The sequence below is a fragment of the Anopheles arabiensis genome, chromosome 2 (genome assembly GCF_016920715.1).
Source record: "Anopheles arabiensis isolate DONGOLA chromosome 2, AaraD3, whole genome shotgun sequence".
Classification (NCBI taxonomy): domain Eukaryota; kingdom Metazoa; phylum Arthropoda; class Insecta; order Diptera; family Culicidae; genus Anopheles; species Anopheles arabiensis.
In genome coordinates this window covers 2719175-2738328 of record NC_053517.1, presented here as the reverse complement: position 1 = coordinate 2738328, position 19154 = coordinate 2719175, and the positions used below count along the sequence as shown (strand labels likewise).

The 19154-nt window shown below is 48.6% G+C and overlaps 1 protein-coding gene across 4 annotated transcripts; it reads right to left on the bottom strand.

The window, feature by feature from the left end:
• Positions 1-1700: 1700 nt before the first annotated feature.
• On the bottom strand, positions 1701-11827 carry LOC120901620 (putative odorant-binding protein A10). 4 transcript variants are annotated; one of them, XM_040309719.1, is made up of 4 exons: positions 11701-11827; positions 7693-8298; positions 6800-7034; positions 1701-2448 (listed from the first exon to the last, which is right to left on the bottom strand). In XM_040309719.1, the coding sequence occupies exons 2-4, from the start codon at positions 7711-7713 to the stop codon at positions 2309-2311; spliced, it is 396 nt and encodes a 131-aa protein (XP_040165653.1). In that variant the 5' UTR covers positions 7714-8298; positions 11701-11827; the 3' UTR covers positions 1701-2308. The 4 variants fall into 4 exon arrangements, with proteins under 4 accessions (XP_040165653.1, XP_040165645.1, XP_040165635.1 ...); XM_040309711.1 differs by having other exon boundaries at positions 11686-11826; XM_040309701.1 differs by having other exon boundaries at positions 11690-11826.
• Between the last annotated feature and the right edge of the window lie 7327 nt (positions 11828-19154).

The following is a 19154-nucleotide window of genomic DNA, read 5'->3' as shown; positions in this document are numbered from 1 at the left end:
GGCGGCCGAGAGCGAAATTAGTTCCATTAGGCTTGCCCGCTGGCCCATCGGCCATCCTTCGGGTTGTTGTTATTTCTCCACCGATAATGTTCTCATTTGGGAAGCTTTTTTTTTGGCTCGTTTGTTTTGGATTTTTCCCCAACAGACACTGCCTTTAACGGAAGCGTTTGGCTGTACCGCCATGGTTACCATGGGAGGAGGTGGGGATCCCAACCCGGTGAGAGTATTCAAGTAAATTGGAAAAGCTTGCTTCGTTGTTTTTCATCCACACACACACACACTCCACTCACACACGCACAAGTGGTTCCTGCGGGCAAATCCAACCACCATCCGCGACGCCGTTCCCGGTTTTAGCTTTTAGCGCAATCGACCAAACCCAACCGGACGGAAAACCCTCGGAACGGAAGCTGGGAAGTAATTTATTAGCCCGGGCCACAAGACGGAACCGCCCGGACGACGTAACGCAAACGAGTGTAATTGTTTCCGAACAAGGAAAATATTTTCCTTGCACTCCAAAACTCGCAATCGCAAGCATCATTGTCGTGAATGCATAGAAACGCAGCACGACCGCGCGCCTCTGCCAAACTAATCCCTTTTTTCCGCCACGCTTTTCCCGCGTTCGTTTCCGTCAACGGGAGGGGAATCCGTTTCTTCTATATCTGCATCTTTCCGGTCCCGCAGCACAGGGGCATTGTGTTTTCTTGATAGGATTTTACACCTCCCACCACGTTCCAGCACCCGCAACCCGATCTGGAGCGCATGAACGCATTTCGTTCATTTTAGCAGCACCACCAGCAAACTTTGCATTCGCTTCGGAAAGAATAATTTAACTTTGTCAAGGAAGGGGTTTTACACGTCCAAACTGGGGTGTGGGCTGTGTTTTCCATCAGGCAACCCGACTCCTTTCGCGCAACGGTTTTCCACCGCCCTTCGACAGCAAACAGCCGTGTCGATTGAGCATACTTTTAGGCGCGTCGAGTAAGGGCGGTTGTCGCTTTCTTCCCTGCAAGAACGAGTGTTACTTTAGCGCACTTTTTCGCATTGATGGTGTTGATGGCGTAGAAGAACAATAGCCAAAGCAAAGGGTGTGGAAAACTGCTCACACATGCTATTGCCACATGCCGAATGTGTCCCTCGAGGCAGGCGTATGACTTTAGCCATTCGCGCCAAACCGAGCTGGCTGAAAGGCACGGCGAGGGTTTGAAGGGGGGGGGGTTGGTGCACCCAATATCGCAATAACGCGACACTAGTTGATAAGTGTCTCGAGTTGGCAAAAATATCACTAGTAACACACACAACCATTCTTTCGCTCCCACGATGAACCGGCGCCTTGAGACGGAACGCGTTTCCTCGGAAGCCAATTTTGTCCCAAACACTTTTTGTTCCACCTTCACTGCTCGGAGTTGTGCCGAAAACCACCGTCACAGCCATGACGACCGGATATAATGGTGCCTGTCGACCGGTTGATTGTGCTGCGGCGCAAGTGAAGTGGGCGGTGATGCGAAAGAAATGTAAAAAGTTGACAGTTTTCCTCGTTTTACCCGTTTCCTCGTAAGCTTCCTGCTTCAAGGGGGTGGTTTGAAAGTGAAGGAAACATTGAAGCGAAGTAAACGAACCGAAAGGCGAAAATATGCAGCCAATGCTCCGATGACGGTAAGCGAATCGAAGCGAAACTTACATACACGTACCCACATGAAATCCTCGTTGATTTGGCGCGTTTATGAACCATTTTCGTTACTTTATTCCGACAAATCCAAAAATACTTCAAACCTTGCGAGCCTTGCGAGGCTTGCAACAAAACCCCCTGCCCCTCAGGGGATGTGGCAATCGTTCTCTTTCTTCGTTCTCTGTTGACGGTTGGATTCGTTTTTCGAGCAGCTCGTTATTTTGTCATTCTTCCGCAGCAGCAACTATCACGCAGCTGCTCGGTTGCTCGGCCGTACTGCCGAATGCTGATGTTTATTTTCGCCTCTTCAAGGACATTTGTGTGACTTTGCATACCTTTAGGCGTACAGTGGTTTTGTTTTTATTGCAATGTGTTCCATGTTTGTTTGTTTGTTTTTTTTTTCATATATTTTCGTACATTCTACCAGCCATTCTTCCTTTCGAGTTTGTACATACACCTCTAGAGCACCTTACACTACTACAATGCCACATACTGTTTGCAGCGTTTACTCGATACATCCTAAAATACTTTATCGCAAATCCCTCCCATTCCAAACCAAACCTCCGGCGGACTCTGCCTCTTCCTATCACACTCACACGGCAGAAGAAGAGGAAGAAAACGACCTCCACCAGCTTCCCCTTTTCAGCCAGCATACGTCTGCACCAGCTTGTTCCATTCGGACGGGAAGTTTCGCTGCAAATGAGCTAACGTTTTCTTGATCTGGTTCATCTCGGCCGGCGTACACTGTGGACAAGCGCCGCGAAGCACGAACGGTGCCAAACCTGCAAAGAAGGAAGAGAAGAAGAAGAAGAAAAAACAGCCAACAGTTAATGACCCGTAGGAAACGATATGCAAGATATGCGCCCGCCCGCCCAACAAGTAGAATAAATCAGTAAATCTATTAACTTTTCACAAAGAACCCATCCATCCGTTCACGCCGGTCATCGTTTGCGAGGTTTCATCTTCTCGGAATGCCGTCCCCCATTGATTGCATAAATAATGCTCGAAGACTTTCCCCGTCGCGCCCCGTTGTCAGATGCAAAAAGGCCGGCATCAGCGCGAGCGGGAGTGAATCGCATTCAAACCGTTTAGTTGTAACACCCGATTGGCGCTCGCTCAGATCCCCCCCCCCCCTTTTACAAGCCCACCCACGGGGTGCACAATCTGTGGAATCGATTAGATTTTAATTGAAGATTTAATTACACATTAATGGTGCACAGTTTCGCGGAGTGAAAAATCATTACCAAGCCCGGCCTGGTTCGCGCCTGAATGGCGGCAATGTGGGATCATCAACGCGGGAAAGCCCAACCGGTGGGACGCTTGGGCAGCAACACAAAAAGCCACTCCTTGCGATCGCTGTTTAATGGAAGTAAACCAACCGATCGATACGAGCCATCTGCCACAAACAGCGGTCCGATCAACAGTTGGGACGGTTGGGCGATGTTTAATCGCAGTCCTAAACATCAGGGAGCACACAACATCTTGTGCATTTTGTGCAGGGACTTCAAAGCACACACACACACACACACACGCAGTAGAACGAACCAATATTGAGCACTAGCATTGCAGCACCGAAATGTTCCTCCACTATCCACCAACGCAATCGTCCCCGACTTGAAACCAATCTATCAAACCATAAATTATGGTTTTGGAGGTCCTAATGCGAACAATTTAATTAACAGCAACATTAGCAGTCTCCTCGCCAGCCAGCCACCCAGTGGGGTAGGGGGGAGTGATTGCAACAAATTGTTTGGCCAGCGCATACAACACAGAGCTGGAATCGTTGGTGGTGGTGGCGGCGGGGGTGGCGAGGTGAAACCATGAAATGCGATGCGATGAATTATGTATAACCGCTGCCATCGTCACCGGTCACCATCGTCGTCGTCGTCGTCGTCATCGTTCGGGATGTACCCACACACGCGTTTCCTTTAATTGTGCATCGGTGGCAAAATATTTATTCTATGCTCGTTCGCCAACAGTCTCGGGCAATCAGGCCGACAGTCCCCGATAGTCGCAGCACGCACACGCACCGTCGTGGTGTGCTGGCACTGGCGCGAACGAGTCTCGTGCACCACCCGCCCAAACTGGCCAACCCATACACACACACACACACACACACACACACGCATATTGTGCACGCACGCTTCTAAAATGACCTCCAACACCTCCTGCCATTGGTGCCGCGGGCCCTTGCCACTGCCAAAACTCTCTTTGGGACTCCCGAAAGCGAGGCCGCCCTTGGGGGAAAAAGATGGAAAACCTTTGACCACCCCATTCGATGGAGACATTCCTTTATCGCCAGTGTCATCAGCATACAGCTAACGTTCACCCAGCTTCGATCCAGCCCATCCCACTACACCCCCACCCCCGCTTATCAGTGTGCGATTTAATTAAGTGTTAAAAGAGTGGTGTCGAATCGGTGGCGTGAACAAAAATGCCATAAATGTGACACAAAATATGCGCGCCACGGGGACGTGTTTGTTGAAACAATACAGCATGAATATGCTCGAACCACCCTCACACACCACTCAACTCCAACAGCCGGTCATAAATCACTGACTTTGGAATAGAATTAATGCATTTTTCGCATCTCATTATCAACAGGCATGCACAGCACAACAGTTCAATCCCGCTCGCCCATAGGTGTGTGTGTGTGTGTGTGGGTGGACGGGGGAGATGCCGTAGGTGTTAATTCGCGCTAAAGTGTAGTCTTAAATTAAATATTGTCACAAGGGAGGGGGCCCTTTAACAAACGGCACGTCGCCGGCGGGGTCATTTGTCACGGTTTGCAAAACCGGCAAAATGTTATTTAAAATTATCTGATAATTAATAATGTGAGCGGGCGCAGCATGGAGGGGGAGGGGGGATGGGGATGTAAGGGGAGACAGCGGCACGTCCGGATTGTTGGTCCGGGGGCACGAGCTGTGATTAAACAATCCGCTCTGCACCGGACGGGACAGCAGGAGCAGGCGCTATTACATGCAATTTTCAATCATTAAACGGATTCTTTAGTTATTATAGCACGTATTTTTCGCACCCAAGCCCGCAGAGTAAGAAGCAATTGTTGTGTGCACAAATTTCACTGAAATATTAATGATTCGCTCGCGTAACAACACAACACAGCGCACACACCAAACAGACACACGGGCGCTCGCTGCTCGCGGGATATAAATCGCGTTTTATAACCGCTTATTGCATCGTTCGTTTGTTCGCTTTGCTTGGTGCTAAATCGTTTCACTGCCCCCAGAATTTACGAGCAATAAAATGTTTCAACACGCTTCCCCCCCGCCCCCTCCCCCGACTGAAAGTGCCCTTTCGTTCGTCCAGTTTCCAGCACCCCGCACCCGCAAAAAAGGGAAAGAGAATAAGTTTGCTTTTTTCGAGAGGTTTGCAGCAGACCACCACCAGCATGAGCAATTGATTGAGTTAAATTTCGAACGTTATCGCTAAAAGCATCCCAGGCAGAACAAATGTTCGATTTTGGTGGGAAAAGTTTAAGAAAGAAAATGCCCCCACATCTCATCTCTTTTTTTTTGGAAGGATTGAACCTCGGGAGCATTTTAGAGCGAGCAATAAAGTCATTAGGAAACGGCCAAAACTAACCACTAAAACCGCATACACAAAAACCGTGCAATTAGTGCTTGCCAAATCTGTGAGCTGTATGTGTGTGTCCGATTGTGTTGTTATGTCTTTGCTTGACTTTTTGCGGAAAACAGCTCTCAGCAAGCAACATTTCACTCTCAAGTCAACTGCAACGGCTAAAACCACCGAACACTTGCGGGCTTGGTCAGCCTTCAGTGACCGCGGAGGCACCAGCAGTGGTCCCGTTCTGGCCAACTTTCAAAAAGTCGCCACCAACTTCCCCCAAAGACAAATATCTTTTATAGTGTGAAGAATAATCATAAAAAGCATCGCACCAAGGAACACCCGAACACACGAACAAAACTCCATAAATCGGTTCGTGCAAGGCGTCCTCGGTAGCAGCAGCAGCACCGCCACCACAGTCGCCAAGAAACGGACCATTCCATTCTTTCCCCCAAAACCCGAAAACAAAAACACTCAAAACCACAAACCTTTCTGCTGCTTCGCTACCTTTCTCCGCTGGAAAACATTATTCGTCTTGAGTTGCAGTGGCTTGTTTCGCTCACAGTGCACACACACACACACGTACCCTTCTGGCCACTTTATCTCACAACAAATGGACCACCAAATCCCTGTCCTAGTGTACCACCTCCGAGCACTGTCAGCCCTCCGGTTCGCCCAAGAACGGATGAACGTAATTATCATTTTAATTTTAATTAAGATCGCTTTTCTTTTGTACGCTTTTCGGTCCGCGCTGGACCGAACAGGCAAACAAACAAAGAAACACAGCCCCGATCGAAATGCGAGAAAACATGATGCCGATGCTGACGGCGAAGGACGACGAATCGGTTTGCCTGGTTGGTGGTTTGCTCAAACTTTGCTCGCTTCTTCGTCCGATTAAGCCGTTTTTTGTGTGTGTGTGTTGTTTTTCCCCCGTAGCAACAAAATGATACTTGCTTGTACCTCAACTAGCTGAAAAGATACATTATTCTTCCCTTCGAGGACGACGACTGCAACGGTCACCTTACGCTACCCCGTCCCTGCCGGAAGTAGGCAACCACCAAAAAGGACCAAAGGAACGGGATTATGGTGAGTCCGGTGTCTTTTTTCCGGGTTTCGTTCTTTTCGCTCCACGGACTGGCTCCTGTGTGGTTGCACTTTCGAGCTAACCACCACCAGGGCCAAGTTGAAAGCGTTGTTTAATTAACGAACAAAACTGACTGCTTAAGATGTGCGATTTTGAGCGGCGCCGAATTTAAATGCTTTCCCATTTGTTTCTGGCCATTGCGCCGGTCCGGACTACACCGGCCACCGGGACGAAAGTTTCGTTCAATGGCAATGGCGCTTCTTCGAGTGCTTTTTTTGGTTGTTGTTGAACAGCTCTTTTCCTGTTCGCCCAAAACTTTAAACTAAACCTGAAACAGTGCTCTCAACTCTGCGCCCGAGTTTCCGACACTCTGCACTACTTTTTTTTTTTTTTTTTGCTTTGACCTCCTTTCCCCCCGTTTGTTGGCAAAAAGCTGTGCATGTGGATGTGTGTGTGATACTTACTCTTGAGGCGCTTTCCCACCGGATCGCACGCTACCTCGCCGAGGGCACACTTTAGCTGGCGCATCAGGTACCGCTTGTCGCTGAGCGCTTTGTCGAGTGCTTCGTCCGAGACCTGCGTCCGGGCGGTGGTCGCTTCGGCGGCACAGGTACTGCCGGACAGCGCCACCGCCACCAGCCAGACCAGCCCCAGCCCGACCAGCCAGCATACGTTCACGGCGCTGCGACTGCTGACCTGCTTTTTGTGCCGAAACACCGGGCAAAATTGTGACCGCAAAACGGCGATCGCCGAGAGAGAGAGGAGAGAAAAGAAAGAAAGAAAGAAAGAAGAAGAAAAATAGCAAACATAAATACCGGATCGCCACACACAGACACATACATACAAAGAGAGCGAGAGAAAGAGGTTATGCAGCATAATCGCACACGAAGCGGCTGAAAAGTAAAAGGCAATCATAAACAGAAGAAAAAACAATCCAACCAGCCCACCCCACGGCTGAGGGTGGATGAAGAAAGGGAAAGCTTTAGCCGGGCAAGGGGGGAACCGGGTAATGATGGGTAAAGTGAGCGATAATCACAAACACAAACACACACACACACGTAGATATAAACATCATCTCCAGTTAGCTTTTGTGTTTCGCTCCTCCATTCTCCCACCCACCCAATCAAACACCCTTTCACCCCCCGTGCCAAACCCAACCAAAACTGCTCGCCATTCATCTTTCGCCTTTTTTGCGGTTTCGTCGTTTGCGGCCGGACTGGGGGGGGGGAAGCTTTCGGTTTGTTTTTGCTCTTTTATGTCTTTATCATTTCGCACAATCGCGCCATCCCATACACACACACACACGCGGCCGCCGTATACAAGCGCCATATTCGATTATGTAACGGATATTACTCACCTTGCCAGTGGTCTTTTGCATTTTGTAGCTGTGTGTGTGTTTCGACGAGGAGCTTTCGAAAAAAAAGAAGGGAAGATCACAGAACCTGTGCCGGCGAACGAAACTGTCAAGCCGGTTCGCAACGGAACGAGCAAAGTGGTTCTCCGGGATGGCAAAAGGTTACTGTGCTGTGCTTCACGTGCGCTGGTACGGTGAGATAATGCTCCACCTCCTCCTCCTCCTCCTTCGAGTAACTATGGCGACAACGAAAGGCGATGACGCTATTGTGTAACTGTCGGCAGCGAGTTGACTTTCTCCTTTGATGGACACCTTTCGATTTCGTTGTGCCCTTTTTTGCTGCCGCTGCTGCTGCTTGTGGTCTCCCTGGTTTCTGGTAGTGGGTCGTGATAAGTGGGCCGAGCGATGCTGTGTTGCAACACCCAAGACACAGTACTCGACGCAGTACTATCGGACACCGAACACCGACGACGGTGTTTCGCTTGCTGCACAGAACGCCACCGACTTGTGTTAGCTGAACTGATTGCTTCGGAGTACACTTTATAGCATTCCAGAACTTTCACTAACAAACACTTGATTCTTGTGCTTCGCTAGACACACTGCTGGGAACTGGCGGTTGGCGAAAACAAAAAACTAGTCGGTTGCACTCACTCAACTTCGATGATCGAACAATCCGTAACGACGCCGAACGATCGAAAACTACAAATGACGCCGTGTTGCCCACCGAAGCCCGTCGAAACCGCACAACTCCGAGTTCGAGTGGGTGATGGTGGTGAAGCAAAAAAAAGCACAGCGAAGAGTGGGAGAGTTGACTACCCGTGAGAAATAGATAGTTGGCTGGCTGGCTGGCTCTACTACCCTGCTGCTGCTGTGCCTTGCCGTCTCCCTTTAGCTCACTGTCATCTTAGCAGCTTCGTAGGACGTTGTGTTGCAGTAGGGGGGGACGCGTCCAATAATAGCCACGTGTGTATGCCTAGCAACCGGGAAAGACAAAACCGGGGAGGAGGTGGGCAATGCTGCTGTTGTTGTTCACTTTTGCTTTCCTTCGCTACGCACTAACGCCCTCCGTGCGTTCCATACTTTCCGGTGCAATGCGCGCGGTGCACTCCGTCGTTACACTTGCAAGAGATGATTGGGTGTGTTCGTGAGTGCGTGTATGTACACAACCCGCTAAGTGCATAGGGGACACGCTGGCGGAGGTGCAACTTCACGACGACAATCTTACCGAAACGCATTACACCAGCCAAGGGGTTGCGACACCGGCGCCTCGGGTTTTTACCAAAGTGACATGAGAGCCTAGGAGAGCGATGCTTCGGGCTGTGTGCCACAGGAGGAGGGCCTTTCAGCTCGGTGGTGGGTAATTCCGAATTGCAATTTGGCAACACCAATCACACATTGGTCGAGCAATTTCAACAGGTTTTACCCCGACGATCCACCCATTTCTTCCAACTTTACAGCCCCAAATTGACCTGCCCGTTGTGGTGCTGTGGAAGAGTTGTCTCAAGTTGTCTGTGCGGTTGTCTGCTATCTAATTAAATCAATCCCCATGAATTAATTTCTCCTCAAGCCTACGCATTAAACATAATCCACCAGCACCAGCCGCCGCCCATCCCTTGAGTGCTTTGCCTACTTCCCCGATGCCACAAATCCAAAACCCAACTTCTTTTGCTACCTTCCCACCGTTCGACACGACACTGCCAGACATCCCACATTACAGGACGATTATTTTCATCGAGTCAACTCCAACCCCGGCAGCAGAAACACAGGCTGGGAATTTCCTTCTGCTACCCTGTCACCTTCACCTCCCTGTGCCGCCGAGCGTCTCGCAGGGCAAACAAACAACAACACATAAGAAACCGTTTAAGAGGATTAACCGAAAAGAAATCCCCCCGGAGACCACTTAATAGGGGATTACAACAGACTGGCACCCGAGAAATTATGGTTACCTCCTGCGCCGGGCGTCCCCGGAGCCACCACACCGGTGGTAATGGGCATCGGTGGTGCGGGAGGACTTACACACACACACAGCAGCAAAAAATGTTCTCCTCTCGGGGGGAGGGGTTCTGGTAAGTTTCGTGGGCACAACAAATCCTGGCTTGTGGGATATTTATATATGTGTGTCACGGTGGCCAGGCAGAAGACGAGCAGGCTACCGAAGAAGCCCGCTTTTCCACTGTGGACAACCAAGATGCCCACACAGGCAGGCAGAGGTGTGTGTGGTGTGGGTGTGTGTGGTGAGGAGACACTGCTTTGGGATAAACAAAATTATGGCGCCAAAAGTGAACAGTCGACCGATGGCAGGAGGGAAGAACCGACCGACCGGGCGACCCTACCCGGACCCGAGGACGCGCAGCTAATGGGATTTTTATAACATAATTTATTTTACCATCGGATGCATGCACCTTCTCCGTCGGCCAGCGGATGGCCTTCGCGACCAGTAGCCTTTAAAAAAAAATACAAACACTCTCGTCCCTCTCCCTCTCGTTCTCCCTCTCTCTCTCTCTCTCTCCATTACTAGCGCTGACAAGCACCAGCGTTAAGGATCCCGCTTTTAGTGGTAAGCAAATTTAATTGTCATGTTTATGAAAACCTTCTTCCATCTAGCGGAGGGCGGAGTGTGGCAGCCTCTTAGCTACCCAGGCGAGGTTGGGTGCATTTCGTCACTCGTTAAATCGGATTTGACACACACACACACATAAGACCGCTAAAATGGACGAGATTTTACACGGCTTGTGACAATTTATTAAGCTACCGTGGTTATTTCATTTACGCGAGATGTAATTATGCACTAAGACATAGAAGAGGGCGGCACACAAACAAAAAAAAGGACCACTCTGTGCAGAAATGGTCATCCAATCCTCTTTTCCGCAAAAAAAAACCACCCGAAAGCCTTTGAATACCATTTGCGCAGTGGAAAAAGTGATTCGATATCGATGATTTATTAAATCGATTATTACTATCACGTACATTGTGATATGTTTTTTTTTGCTGCATTCCGCTTGCTCACCATTGTTCGATTTAATTAAGCTCAAAATTTATCACGCTGTCATTTCCCCCCCCCCCCCAAAACAAAGTGTAAATAGCATTTTATTCATTAGAAAAGGCTTTAAAACCACTCATCCCACACACACACACAGGGTTTTGCGTTGCCTCACCGGCTGCTTTATCCCTGTGGCAGGATCAAACGCATAATAATGTTTTGCATGAAGCCAAAGCCGTGCAATTCGTTTACAAGCGCATTAATGACCGCGCAGATACATCGGTCGCCCCGGATTCCCAGTTCCAATCCAATACAATATCCCGCCCGATCAGTTAATCATGGCTGGACACGCGTTTTTTTTTTTCTGTGTGTGTGTGTGTTTGCGTGTTGTTGTCCCACTGCATGTGTTCCCATTCCGAGGTTATGTCATGTGGCCACGGAAGATCGATGCTGTTAAATTGTTCGAATAGGAATGTTTTTTTTTTCACTCCGTCTCACTCTTTCCTGCTTCACTTTCCAATAGCAACTGGCCCGGTAAGGATAAAATTTTAATCAGTGTTCAGTGAATCGACACAGGAAGCAACGGACAACGACGACGGGGGCGACAAGCGCACGGTGCGGAACCGTGAATTAACGACAGATAAATGTACAATGTTTTTTTTTTGTTTTTGCTTCATCGGTCGGTTTTTTGGCGTACGGGTATGAATTTTAATAAATATTAAACGTATCTTAATCGAGGATTAATCGACCGTAAGCCCACTCTCCGAATCGGTTCTCCGGGTTTGCAGCTCGCGCTGTGCGCACACACTTTCCTCCACCCCCCTCCCATTGGAAGCTTCGTGAGAAATGCTGCACTTGCACTCCCAGCTGTGCACGACGTGTTCTGGTGTGGTTTGGCAGCACTTTTCCCACCAGCCACGGCTCGCCAAACCAAACTCCACCAAATTGTCATCGAAGCAGCAGTGCGTTTGCGGGCAGATGGTGCACGCTTTTGATGATTATTGTTCTTCTCTCACCCACCGCACTCCTACGAGGCACACTACTGTTGGTTCGCTGCCGACAACAACGACGGCAGCACACGAGAGCACAACTTCGGACGATTACACAATTACTGAATTGCAACTCTTCCGGTGGCCGTCTGCAGTGGCAATAGAACGAACGACCACGGTTCGAGCACGCAAAACTTCAAGATAGCGCACCGCGTACCACCGGGAACGATACGATAAATATTATCTGCCCACTTCGCCTCACAGGAATTGGCGCCGTTTTTAATCGCCACCAGCAGCACCACCCCCCGTTTGCTGGACTGGACGGAAAACTGCTGGATCGTCAACGCCCTCCGACGCATTCCGCAAATCCATAAATTAATTTCTCAATGGGCCATTAGGTTTCAATTTGGCGGATTTATATGCATCCATATTTAATTACGTGTTAGTATAATTGAGCAGAACCTTTTCAACACAATCGAACGTCTCGTTCTATCGCGTTCGTCCCACCTTCTAAAACCACCCTACCCCATCTGTGGTGGTGGTTACTGGGGGGAAGGGGGGAGGGAAGGGCAAATAACTGTGAAACAGTGCCCCCAGCCGTCCTGCTTTCCGCACCGTACGCACCTAGGCAGCGCGCTTTGACAGCTCAACACCGTTTGATCGAAATCAATTACACGCATCCAAGCAGGCGTCGTTGCCGTGCTTTCATCGGTCCGTGAGAAGCTTTTTTTTCGCTCCTTTTCGAAATTGCATTACACGGTTCGATCCGATAGGAACAATTCAGTGCGAGCAAACACACAAAAAATAGGTGTGCTACTGCTACTACTGCTCTCTATTCAAAGTATCACCGCAGTATGCAGATGACGTCATGTATGTTGAATGAGGGGGAAGTAATAATTACCCCGTCCTGCTAACGGCACACATTGCCGCGGCGATTGTAAACTGCCCTGCGCGAGAGACAAAGCGTGGCTCTTTACGAGCACGTGGCGCGGTCTCTATTTTGATTGCGGCCAAACACACTAACGCACCAAGGTTAAATGTTCCTTAACCGTTGTACGGGTTTGGTGTACTACTACACCTTTGCTGTCGCCTTGACCTTTACCTTCAAACAGGCCCGTAAACGGTATTAACGATGCACTGTGCATTTAAATGTTTTATTTTGTACACCCTACGAGACACGCCACCCCAATTCCATCTAAATGCGCATATGTGTAATGCCTCCGAAATAAGCTTTGGCCAAACAAATTCAATTAAGCCCGAACAAAGCGCTGTAGATATTGCCCCCACTAACTGTCACTAAATTGCTGTTCAGCTCGGTACACGCGATACACGCCACGCCGACACGTTTTACAGCAAAAGATTTACAATCAACAGCGCCAAATTTCGATTACCTCATCCCCCCCCCCCCAACCCACATTTGGTGTCCGCTTTATTTATACCCCATTCCATTACCGAAGCGGGCGATACGATTGTACGAATTTCCTGGAACGCAAAGCACGCCACCACCGGACTCGGATGGAATTTCCTGCTAGAACACTGTCACCTACAGGGCTCGTTTCGCTCAGCACCGTTGGAACGGAACTTGAGCATCACCCTTCCAACTTTCGACGAACCGACACCCCTGTGGTTGACAGCCCATCTAGCAGTAGCAGTAAAATGACTGCATTTTAATCACATCTACTGACTGAAACACCGCACCAACGAAACGCGATGCGCAATAAACAATACCATACGCGCTACAAATAGATGAGCGCCACACGTCGGCGCAACGGTTTGCGCGACATCGACACTCAAAATAGGGTTTGGCGAGCATTAAATTCGCATAAGCTCCCCGCCGCACACACTGACACACACTTGTTCGGGCAGGCAGTGAGGAGTTAGTTTGCAACATTACTGCTGGGCCGTTTTTGTGAGGTCCTTTCCTTTAGTGCACCGAAACAGATACCAGCAGTGTGTTCATCTGGTGTCCAGAAATAGCGCATTTCGGATTGGTCATTCGCCCTTGTATGACGCTGCGTCGAAAACCGATGGGTGAATAGTAATGAGCATATGGAGGTGGCTAAAAATAAATGAAATTTTCCACACCATTATCAGAGCTGGCGGTGCCAGTCACCGATGCCAACTGAAAGTTGCTGGATTGTGGGCAAGAGAGGGAGCTTTTGTGTGAGAGAAAGAGATCGAATGAATGCCAGGGCAGCTTGTCCGGTTCGAAGGACCAAACTTTCGAAATACCATTCGGCCTCAACTCGCATCGCCCTCCCACAGAACCGCAGAAAGGGCATAGGGAATGGAATTTTGTAATCAAAATAAGGGTTTTATTAAATTGCACACACGCAATTTGGATTAAAGCATGGATTACGGACGGATACGGCTAGAGGTGTTGAAATCAAACCCCCCTTCACAAAGGCAAACGTATGTACACGGTTCCTCTCCTCTGCTTTGCTGTTGCGCCCTCAATTATGTTATCAAATACGGATACGGTTTTTTTTTTGCACGCGCACTGTCTGCCAACAATGTGCCACAACATTAAAAAAAAGCACACTCTCCGCCGTCGAACTGCTCAAATATGTAAAACATTCCTGACGTAGATTAATTTCCCGCACACCTACACAGCGTGGGAACGTAGTTTGACAGGATTAATTGGTACGCAAAAAGGGACTTGAGGAAGCATAATTTTTCACACGCTGCCCTTCATAACATTCCACACGCGGCGACGGTGGCGGCGGCGCCATATTAGAAGCTACTTTTCCGCTTTAAACGTAATCAACTCTGGCCTCCGTATTTCACGGCATAAAACCGAAGATACCATCTCTCTCTCTCTCTCCCTCCCTTAGCAAAAGCCGGGGGTTGATTGATAATGGTGCGCGCCCAAGACTCCCGGGCGTAACTTCTCACATTTGAATAATGTTCCGCATGAAGCCCGGGACCTTCAGGATGCTTCAGGTCGGTTCAAACGCATCACTCACTTTCCACCTTTCACATTGAGCGCACACAAACACGCACACAGACAGACAGACACACATACACCCTTCGTACTATGCAAAACCTGGCCGGCGGGGCAAACAAAATGATCATATTAAACACATTTGAGCCGGTGAAGTAAACGAAACATTCGGTACCATGTGTGCTCTGCAACCGACGATCGTGATCTTGACGATGGCCACGAAAGAAGGGAAGAGAAATAGGGGGGAAAAGCACACATACATACACTCACCAAAAAAAAGCTCCCTCCCCCCTCTAAAACACCAACAACACAACTGTGCAACGGTGACGTACTAATGATGGTTGTGTTGTTTTTTGATGTGACTAATGACGTTACTTGAGCACAAGCGAGCGCTCTCGCGCTCCAGCAGTCCGTCGGACGGGCAGGCGTTATCCTTTCCCGGAGCTTGCCGAGAGCAGCACACTATTAATGATATTGCTCGTGCAACAAATGTTACGTTCTGGAAACCGACCTCGTTTTTGGGTTCGTTTTTGCTTTCCCTTCCCCGTTTACGTATTTGCTGTTGCATACGCGGTTTCGACAAATTTAATTGAAACAAAAGCAGCTTTATGGGAAAATTGATGAACAGCAGATGAATGCCTTGGCACCAGTTGGCGGTGATATATCTTTTAAATAATAAGACATGACCGTTCACTTTATGTTTCGTGTGTCAAACAGGATCATCACTGCCGTTGAAAAGTGCATTACGCCTGGAACGACCAACGGCAACAGCATTGTTCAGTATTTCATACGAAATATTTATCATACAAACGTACTTAATTAAATTAATTTTTTCAACAACGTCTTTGTAAATATGGCCAAAACTAGAGACTGTCAGCTTGAAACCAGATTTATTATACTGTAATCAAGCAAATTTGCCCACTTTCCCACCGTATGTTCGATCGTTTTAAACAACTTTCTAATTTACAGTTTAAAGTCAAGTACCAAGCCACTCTCACCATGCATCACTTTCATGCTAAATTTCGGAAGCGATTCAATTCAATCTCACTTCCGTACGTACGTTTCCACCATCCACCAGCCCCTCTCCACACGCTCGTTTGATGTAAGTTTTTGCTCGCCCAGGTGGAATCGAAAGCGTTACACTAAATTGCATTAAGCTTGCCGGGGTTTTTCACCACCACCGTTTCAACGTTTAGCGGTACAGGCAGCAGCACAGCAGCACGACCAAAGGACGGGATGGGGGGGGGCGTCATCGTCCGAAATGCTGCGCACCGTTTGCCGATTGCAATCAAATTGAAGTGTATTTACCAAGAAAATGGTTAGTCGGATCACTTCAGCACGGACAAGCAGCAACGCCGTTCCCTTTTTCTGACACTTCTGATTCCGGAGGCCGATGATGATGTAAAGGCTCTGTGTCCGTTCAAGCATTGAAGCAGGTGCGGTTAAATGATTCAAGTCAATCGTTCGCTCGTCGTTCTCAATGTTGAGATGTAAATCAATTTCTTACATCCAGTGTAAAGAAGCGTAGAACGTAGGGAACGTTGACCACAAGTGCATCACTACACTGCACTGTTTGCTGAGCGCAAGGGAAAAAGGAGGCCATCGATCTGTGTGTGTGCCATAGACATTGAACAGGGAATGGTAACACTGAAAGAAACCTCAAGAATTGATCACTTCTACCAGGGTGCTTTCGCTTAATGAATCACTCAAACGCCTAACCAGTACATTTGTCGCATTTCCCGTGTCGCGTAGTTAATTTTATTGTTCAATTAATTACTCACCGCATGCCGTCGTCCTTCCGATGCTCATTATACTCGTACGGTCTTCCACAATATCCCAATCAATTCTACCATACTGGAACGACCCCTGCACCGTATGCAAGATTGACGTTTTGTAATCGAAAATTAATTTTACATAATCACACCATCAATGACTGTCACGGCAAGTGTTTCCCAGAGTGTCCTCTTTTCCATGCCCGCGTGTCCTGAGCGTGTCCTCAGCACCACCACCCTGAATGTGTGTTGGCAGCGTGAAAGTGGACATGTAATTGTTACTGTTAACAATCGAATCAACAGCAGCAAACAACTATCTTCCAATTCCTTGAACAAAATGTACCACACCCTTGGTCAACATACGACCCCTCCGGCATGCTTTTGCTGCCGTTGCTGCCGTTCGACCTGCTGACCACACGGATACGTTCTGCTTCCCCGAAACGGTGCCAGAGCTTCCGCTACAATGCGATAAGACGTATGATCATGTTTACCGAGGAGTTAATCTACACCCTTGTCTGCGCCTTCGTCGGGTCTCTCTATCTCGACGCGTTCGATAAAACTACAACTTCCGGCGATAGAGTTTCAAGAAAAGGATTCAAGGATGTATTAGGTGTGTTGCAGGCTGTGTGTTTGTCTGTGTGTTCAAGGCGTTACCACTACACTTTCCTGCTAAGCTGGTAAAACACACGAGCCAAATGTTGACTTATGCTAAAATCCCACCCGCTTTCCCGGGAGAAAGGGGGTGGGGGGGGGTATAATATGTGCCATACACTTCATCACCTTCGCATTTCTGTTCCGTTCCTCGCTGTGGCACACTGTCCCCGTGCTTCCGCACCATGTTTGTGGTGTTGGTACGCAAACAGAGTTTCCTCTTGCTGTGCAGCAGGAGTCGAGCGTATGAGTGTATGTGTACCATGTGCCGCCCGTTCGATGGAAGAAAAAGCCACAAGAAAGCATCTTCGATCCGAGGTGCTTCAGCCATCTTTCCATCGCATCATTGGCGAGTGTTCGAACTGTCTTATCCTCTTCAGCAAAACTACCCCACAAGTGAAGCGGAAGTTTAAGACAGTAGCATCATAATGTTTACGAAGGAAAAGCCCTTCCAATCCACACATCGCACGCCCCAACGCCTTCCAGCACGGCTCGGTGTCGGGTCGTTCGAATCGGTCCGATCTAGAGCCCTATTTTCCATATGGCAACTATAAATCGCATTGCGTCTACTAATCTCCTTCCCAGGGCATAATCCTTCTGTTCGGACCAACTTCCTGCTGGTCGGTGAAAAATATGAACAATCATTATTCTCTGCTAATTGGAAAAAAGGGACCAACCCAAGAGCAAGAGAGAAAGAGAGGGATTAAGATGCTTCCTACGCTTAAGCTGCTATACTCCTCCGGCTGCTGTTGTATGGTAATTGTTGAATCAGAATTACCGAAACAATCCACCCTGCTGTGTTCTGTGTTCTCTGTGGTTACCGCTTCAAGGGATGATGTCTGCAAATTAAATAAAGGATATTTAGCAACTGCACGCACACACACACACACTTACACACTCAACCACGAACGATAGTCGAAAGGCTGCCCCTGTTGGAACAGCGTGCAACAGCATTTTCTAATAATCTAATACTGCACACTTGCACGGACAAGGACACACGCTCCAAAGCTCAACCACTTGAAGAGACATGCAAAAATGGTAATACGCTTTTCCCCTCCCCCATCTGATGGCCCAGTCACGTCAACGCAAACGAGAATGGTTACATCGTTCTGGGACAAAAGTGTCAAATTTTTCCACAAAACACGACGCCCACAAACTGTCCCCCAATGGGCGGCCCGGAGTGGAGTAGACTAAACCTCCCCCCCCCCCCACAAGTGCCACTACTTGCCGCCAAGAAGTGTGAAACTTTGTCAAAGTGAGTGTAATAGAATTTCTACCAGCCGGCAGCGTTCCCAGTAAACAACTAGGGAACTCCGCTTTACCGCGACACTCTTTGGTTGTGCAAGGGAAGCAACGGGAACTCTGGGTGTGTGGGTGGGTGGGTCTGCAAAATGTAAGATTTATTTACCCAGCACCCCAGCAGTTTCCCGTGCTTGTGCACTCGGGAAAACACCCCCCGGGAAGCAACTGCAGTCTTCTGTGCAGTTAATAAGATTTTATGAAAGTTTGTACGTTGCCGCCGCCACCGGAGTGCACCAAACGGAACGGAAGCGTTTAAGCGTAAGGATGCCATGGCCCGCTACTGGCACTGTGGACGCTTGGTAAACTTTCTCCTCCGGAAAAGCGTTGAGTGAAGGCACACAACAACAATGATAACACACACAAAAAAAGCAGCAAACAAACACTCCACTATCAACCTGTGATAAATAATAGACAACTTTCACGGCGATTAGTAAACGTTGCTCGAAGGCAAACGTGCGACAGCGACGACAAACTATTGTTCCTCACATCGAACTCCCCCCATTCTGCCCCGACATTTCGTCGATTCGATGTGCTCTGAGGCGAACTTTATAGAAACACTATTTAACTTCGTTATCACCTTCCCCGTTCGCCGTTACTGATTTCCTATTCAACTCGATTTTTGTTTCAAATTGTGCAGCTCTTCTCACGCTTACGAAGTTGCTTTAAAAGTAATGAACCGAGCGGGTCGCCCATAATTAATAGCACAGTTTTCATTTACGTGGCCCAAAACTGTACTGAAAAACCCCGCTTACATCTCGTGTGTGCGAAAGGAAAATGCTTTGCCTGCCACAGAATGGAAATGGAAATCTTCACTGTCGTAAAACTTC

Excerpts from the sequence above, each read along its gene's own strand:
- LOC120901620 (XM_040309719.1), bottom strand. The coding sequence starts at position 7,713 with ATGCAAAAGACCACTGGCAAG. Across the intron at positions 7,035-7,692 it reads TGCAAAAGACCACTGGCAAG|CAGGTCAGCAGTCGCAGCGC; the intron begins GTGAGTAATATC and ends CGGCACAAAAAG. Across the intron at positions 2,449-6,799 it reads GGTGGGAAAGCGCCTCAAGA|GTTTGGCACCGTTCGTGCTT; the intron begins GTAAGTATCACA and ends CCTTCTTTGCAG.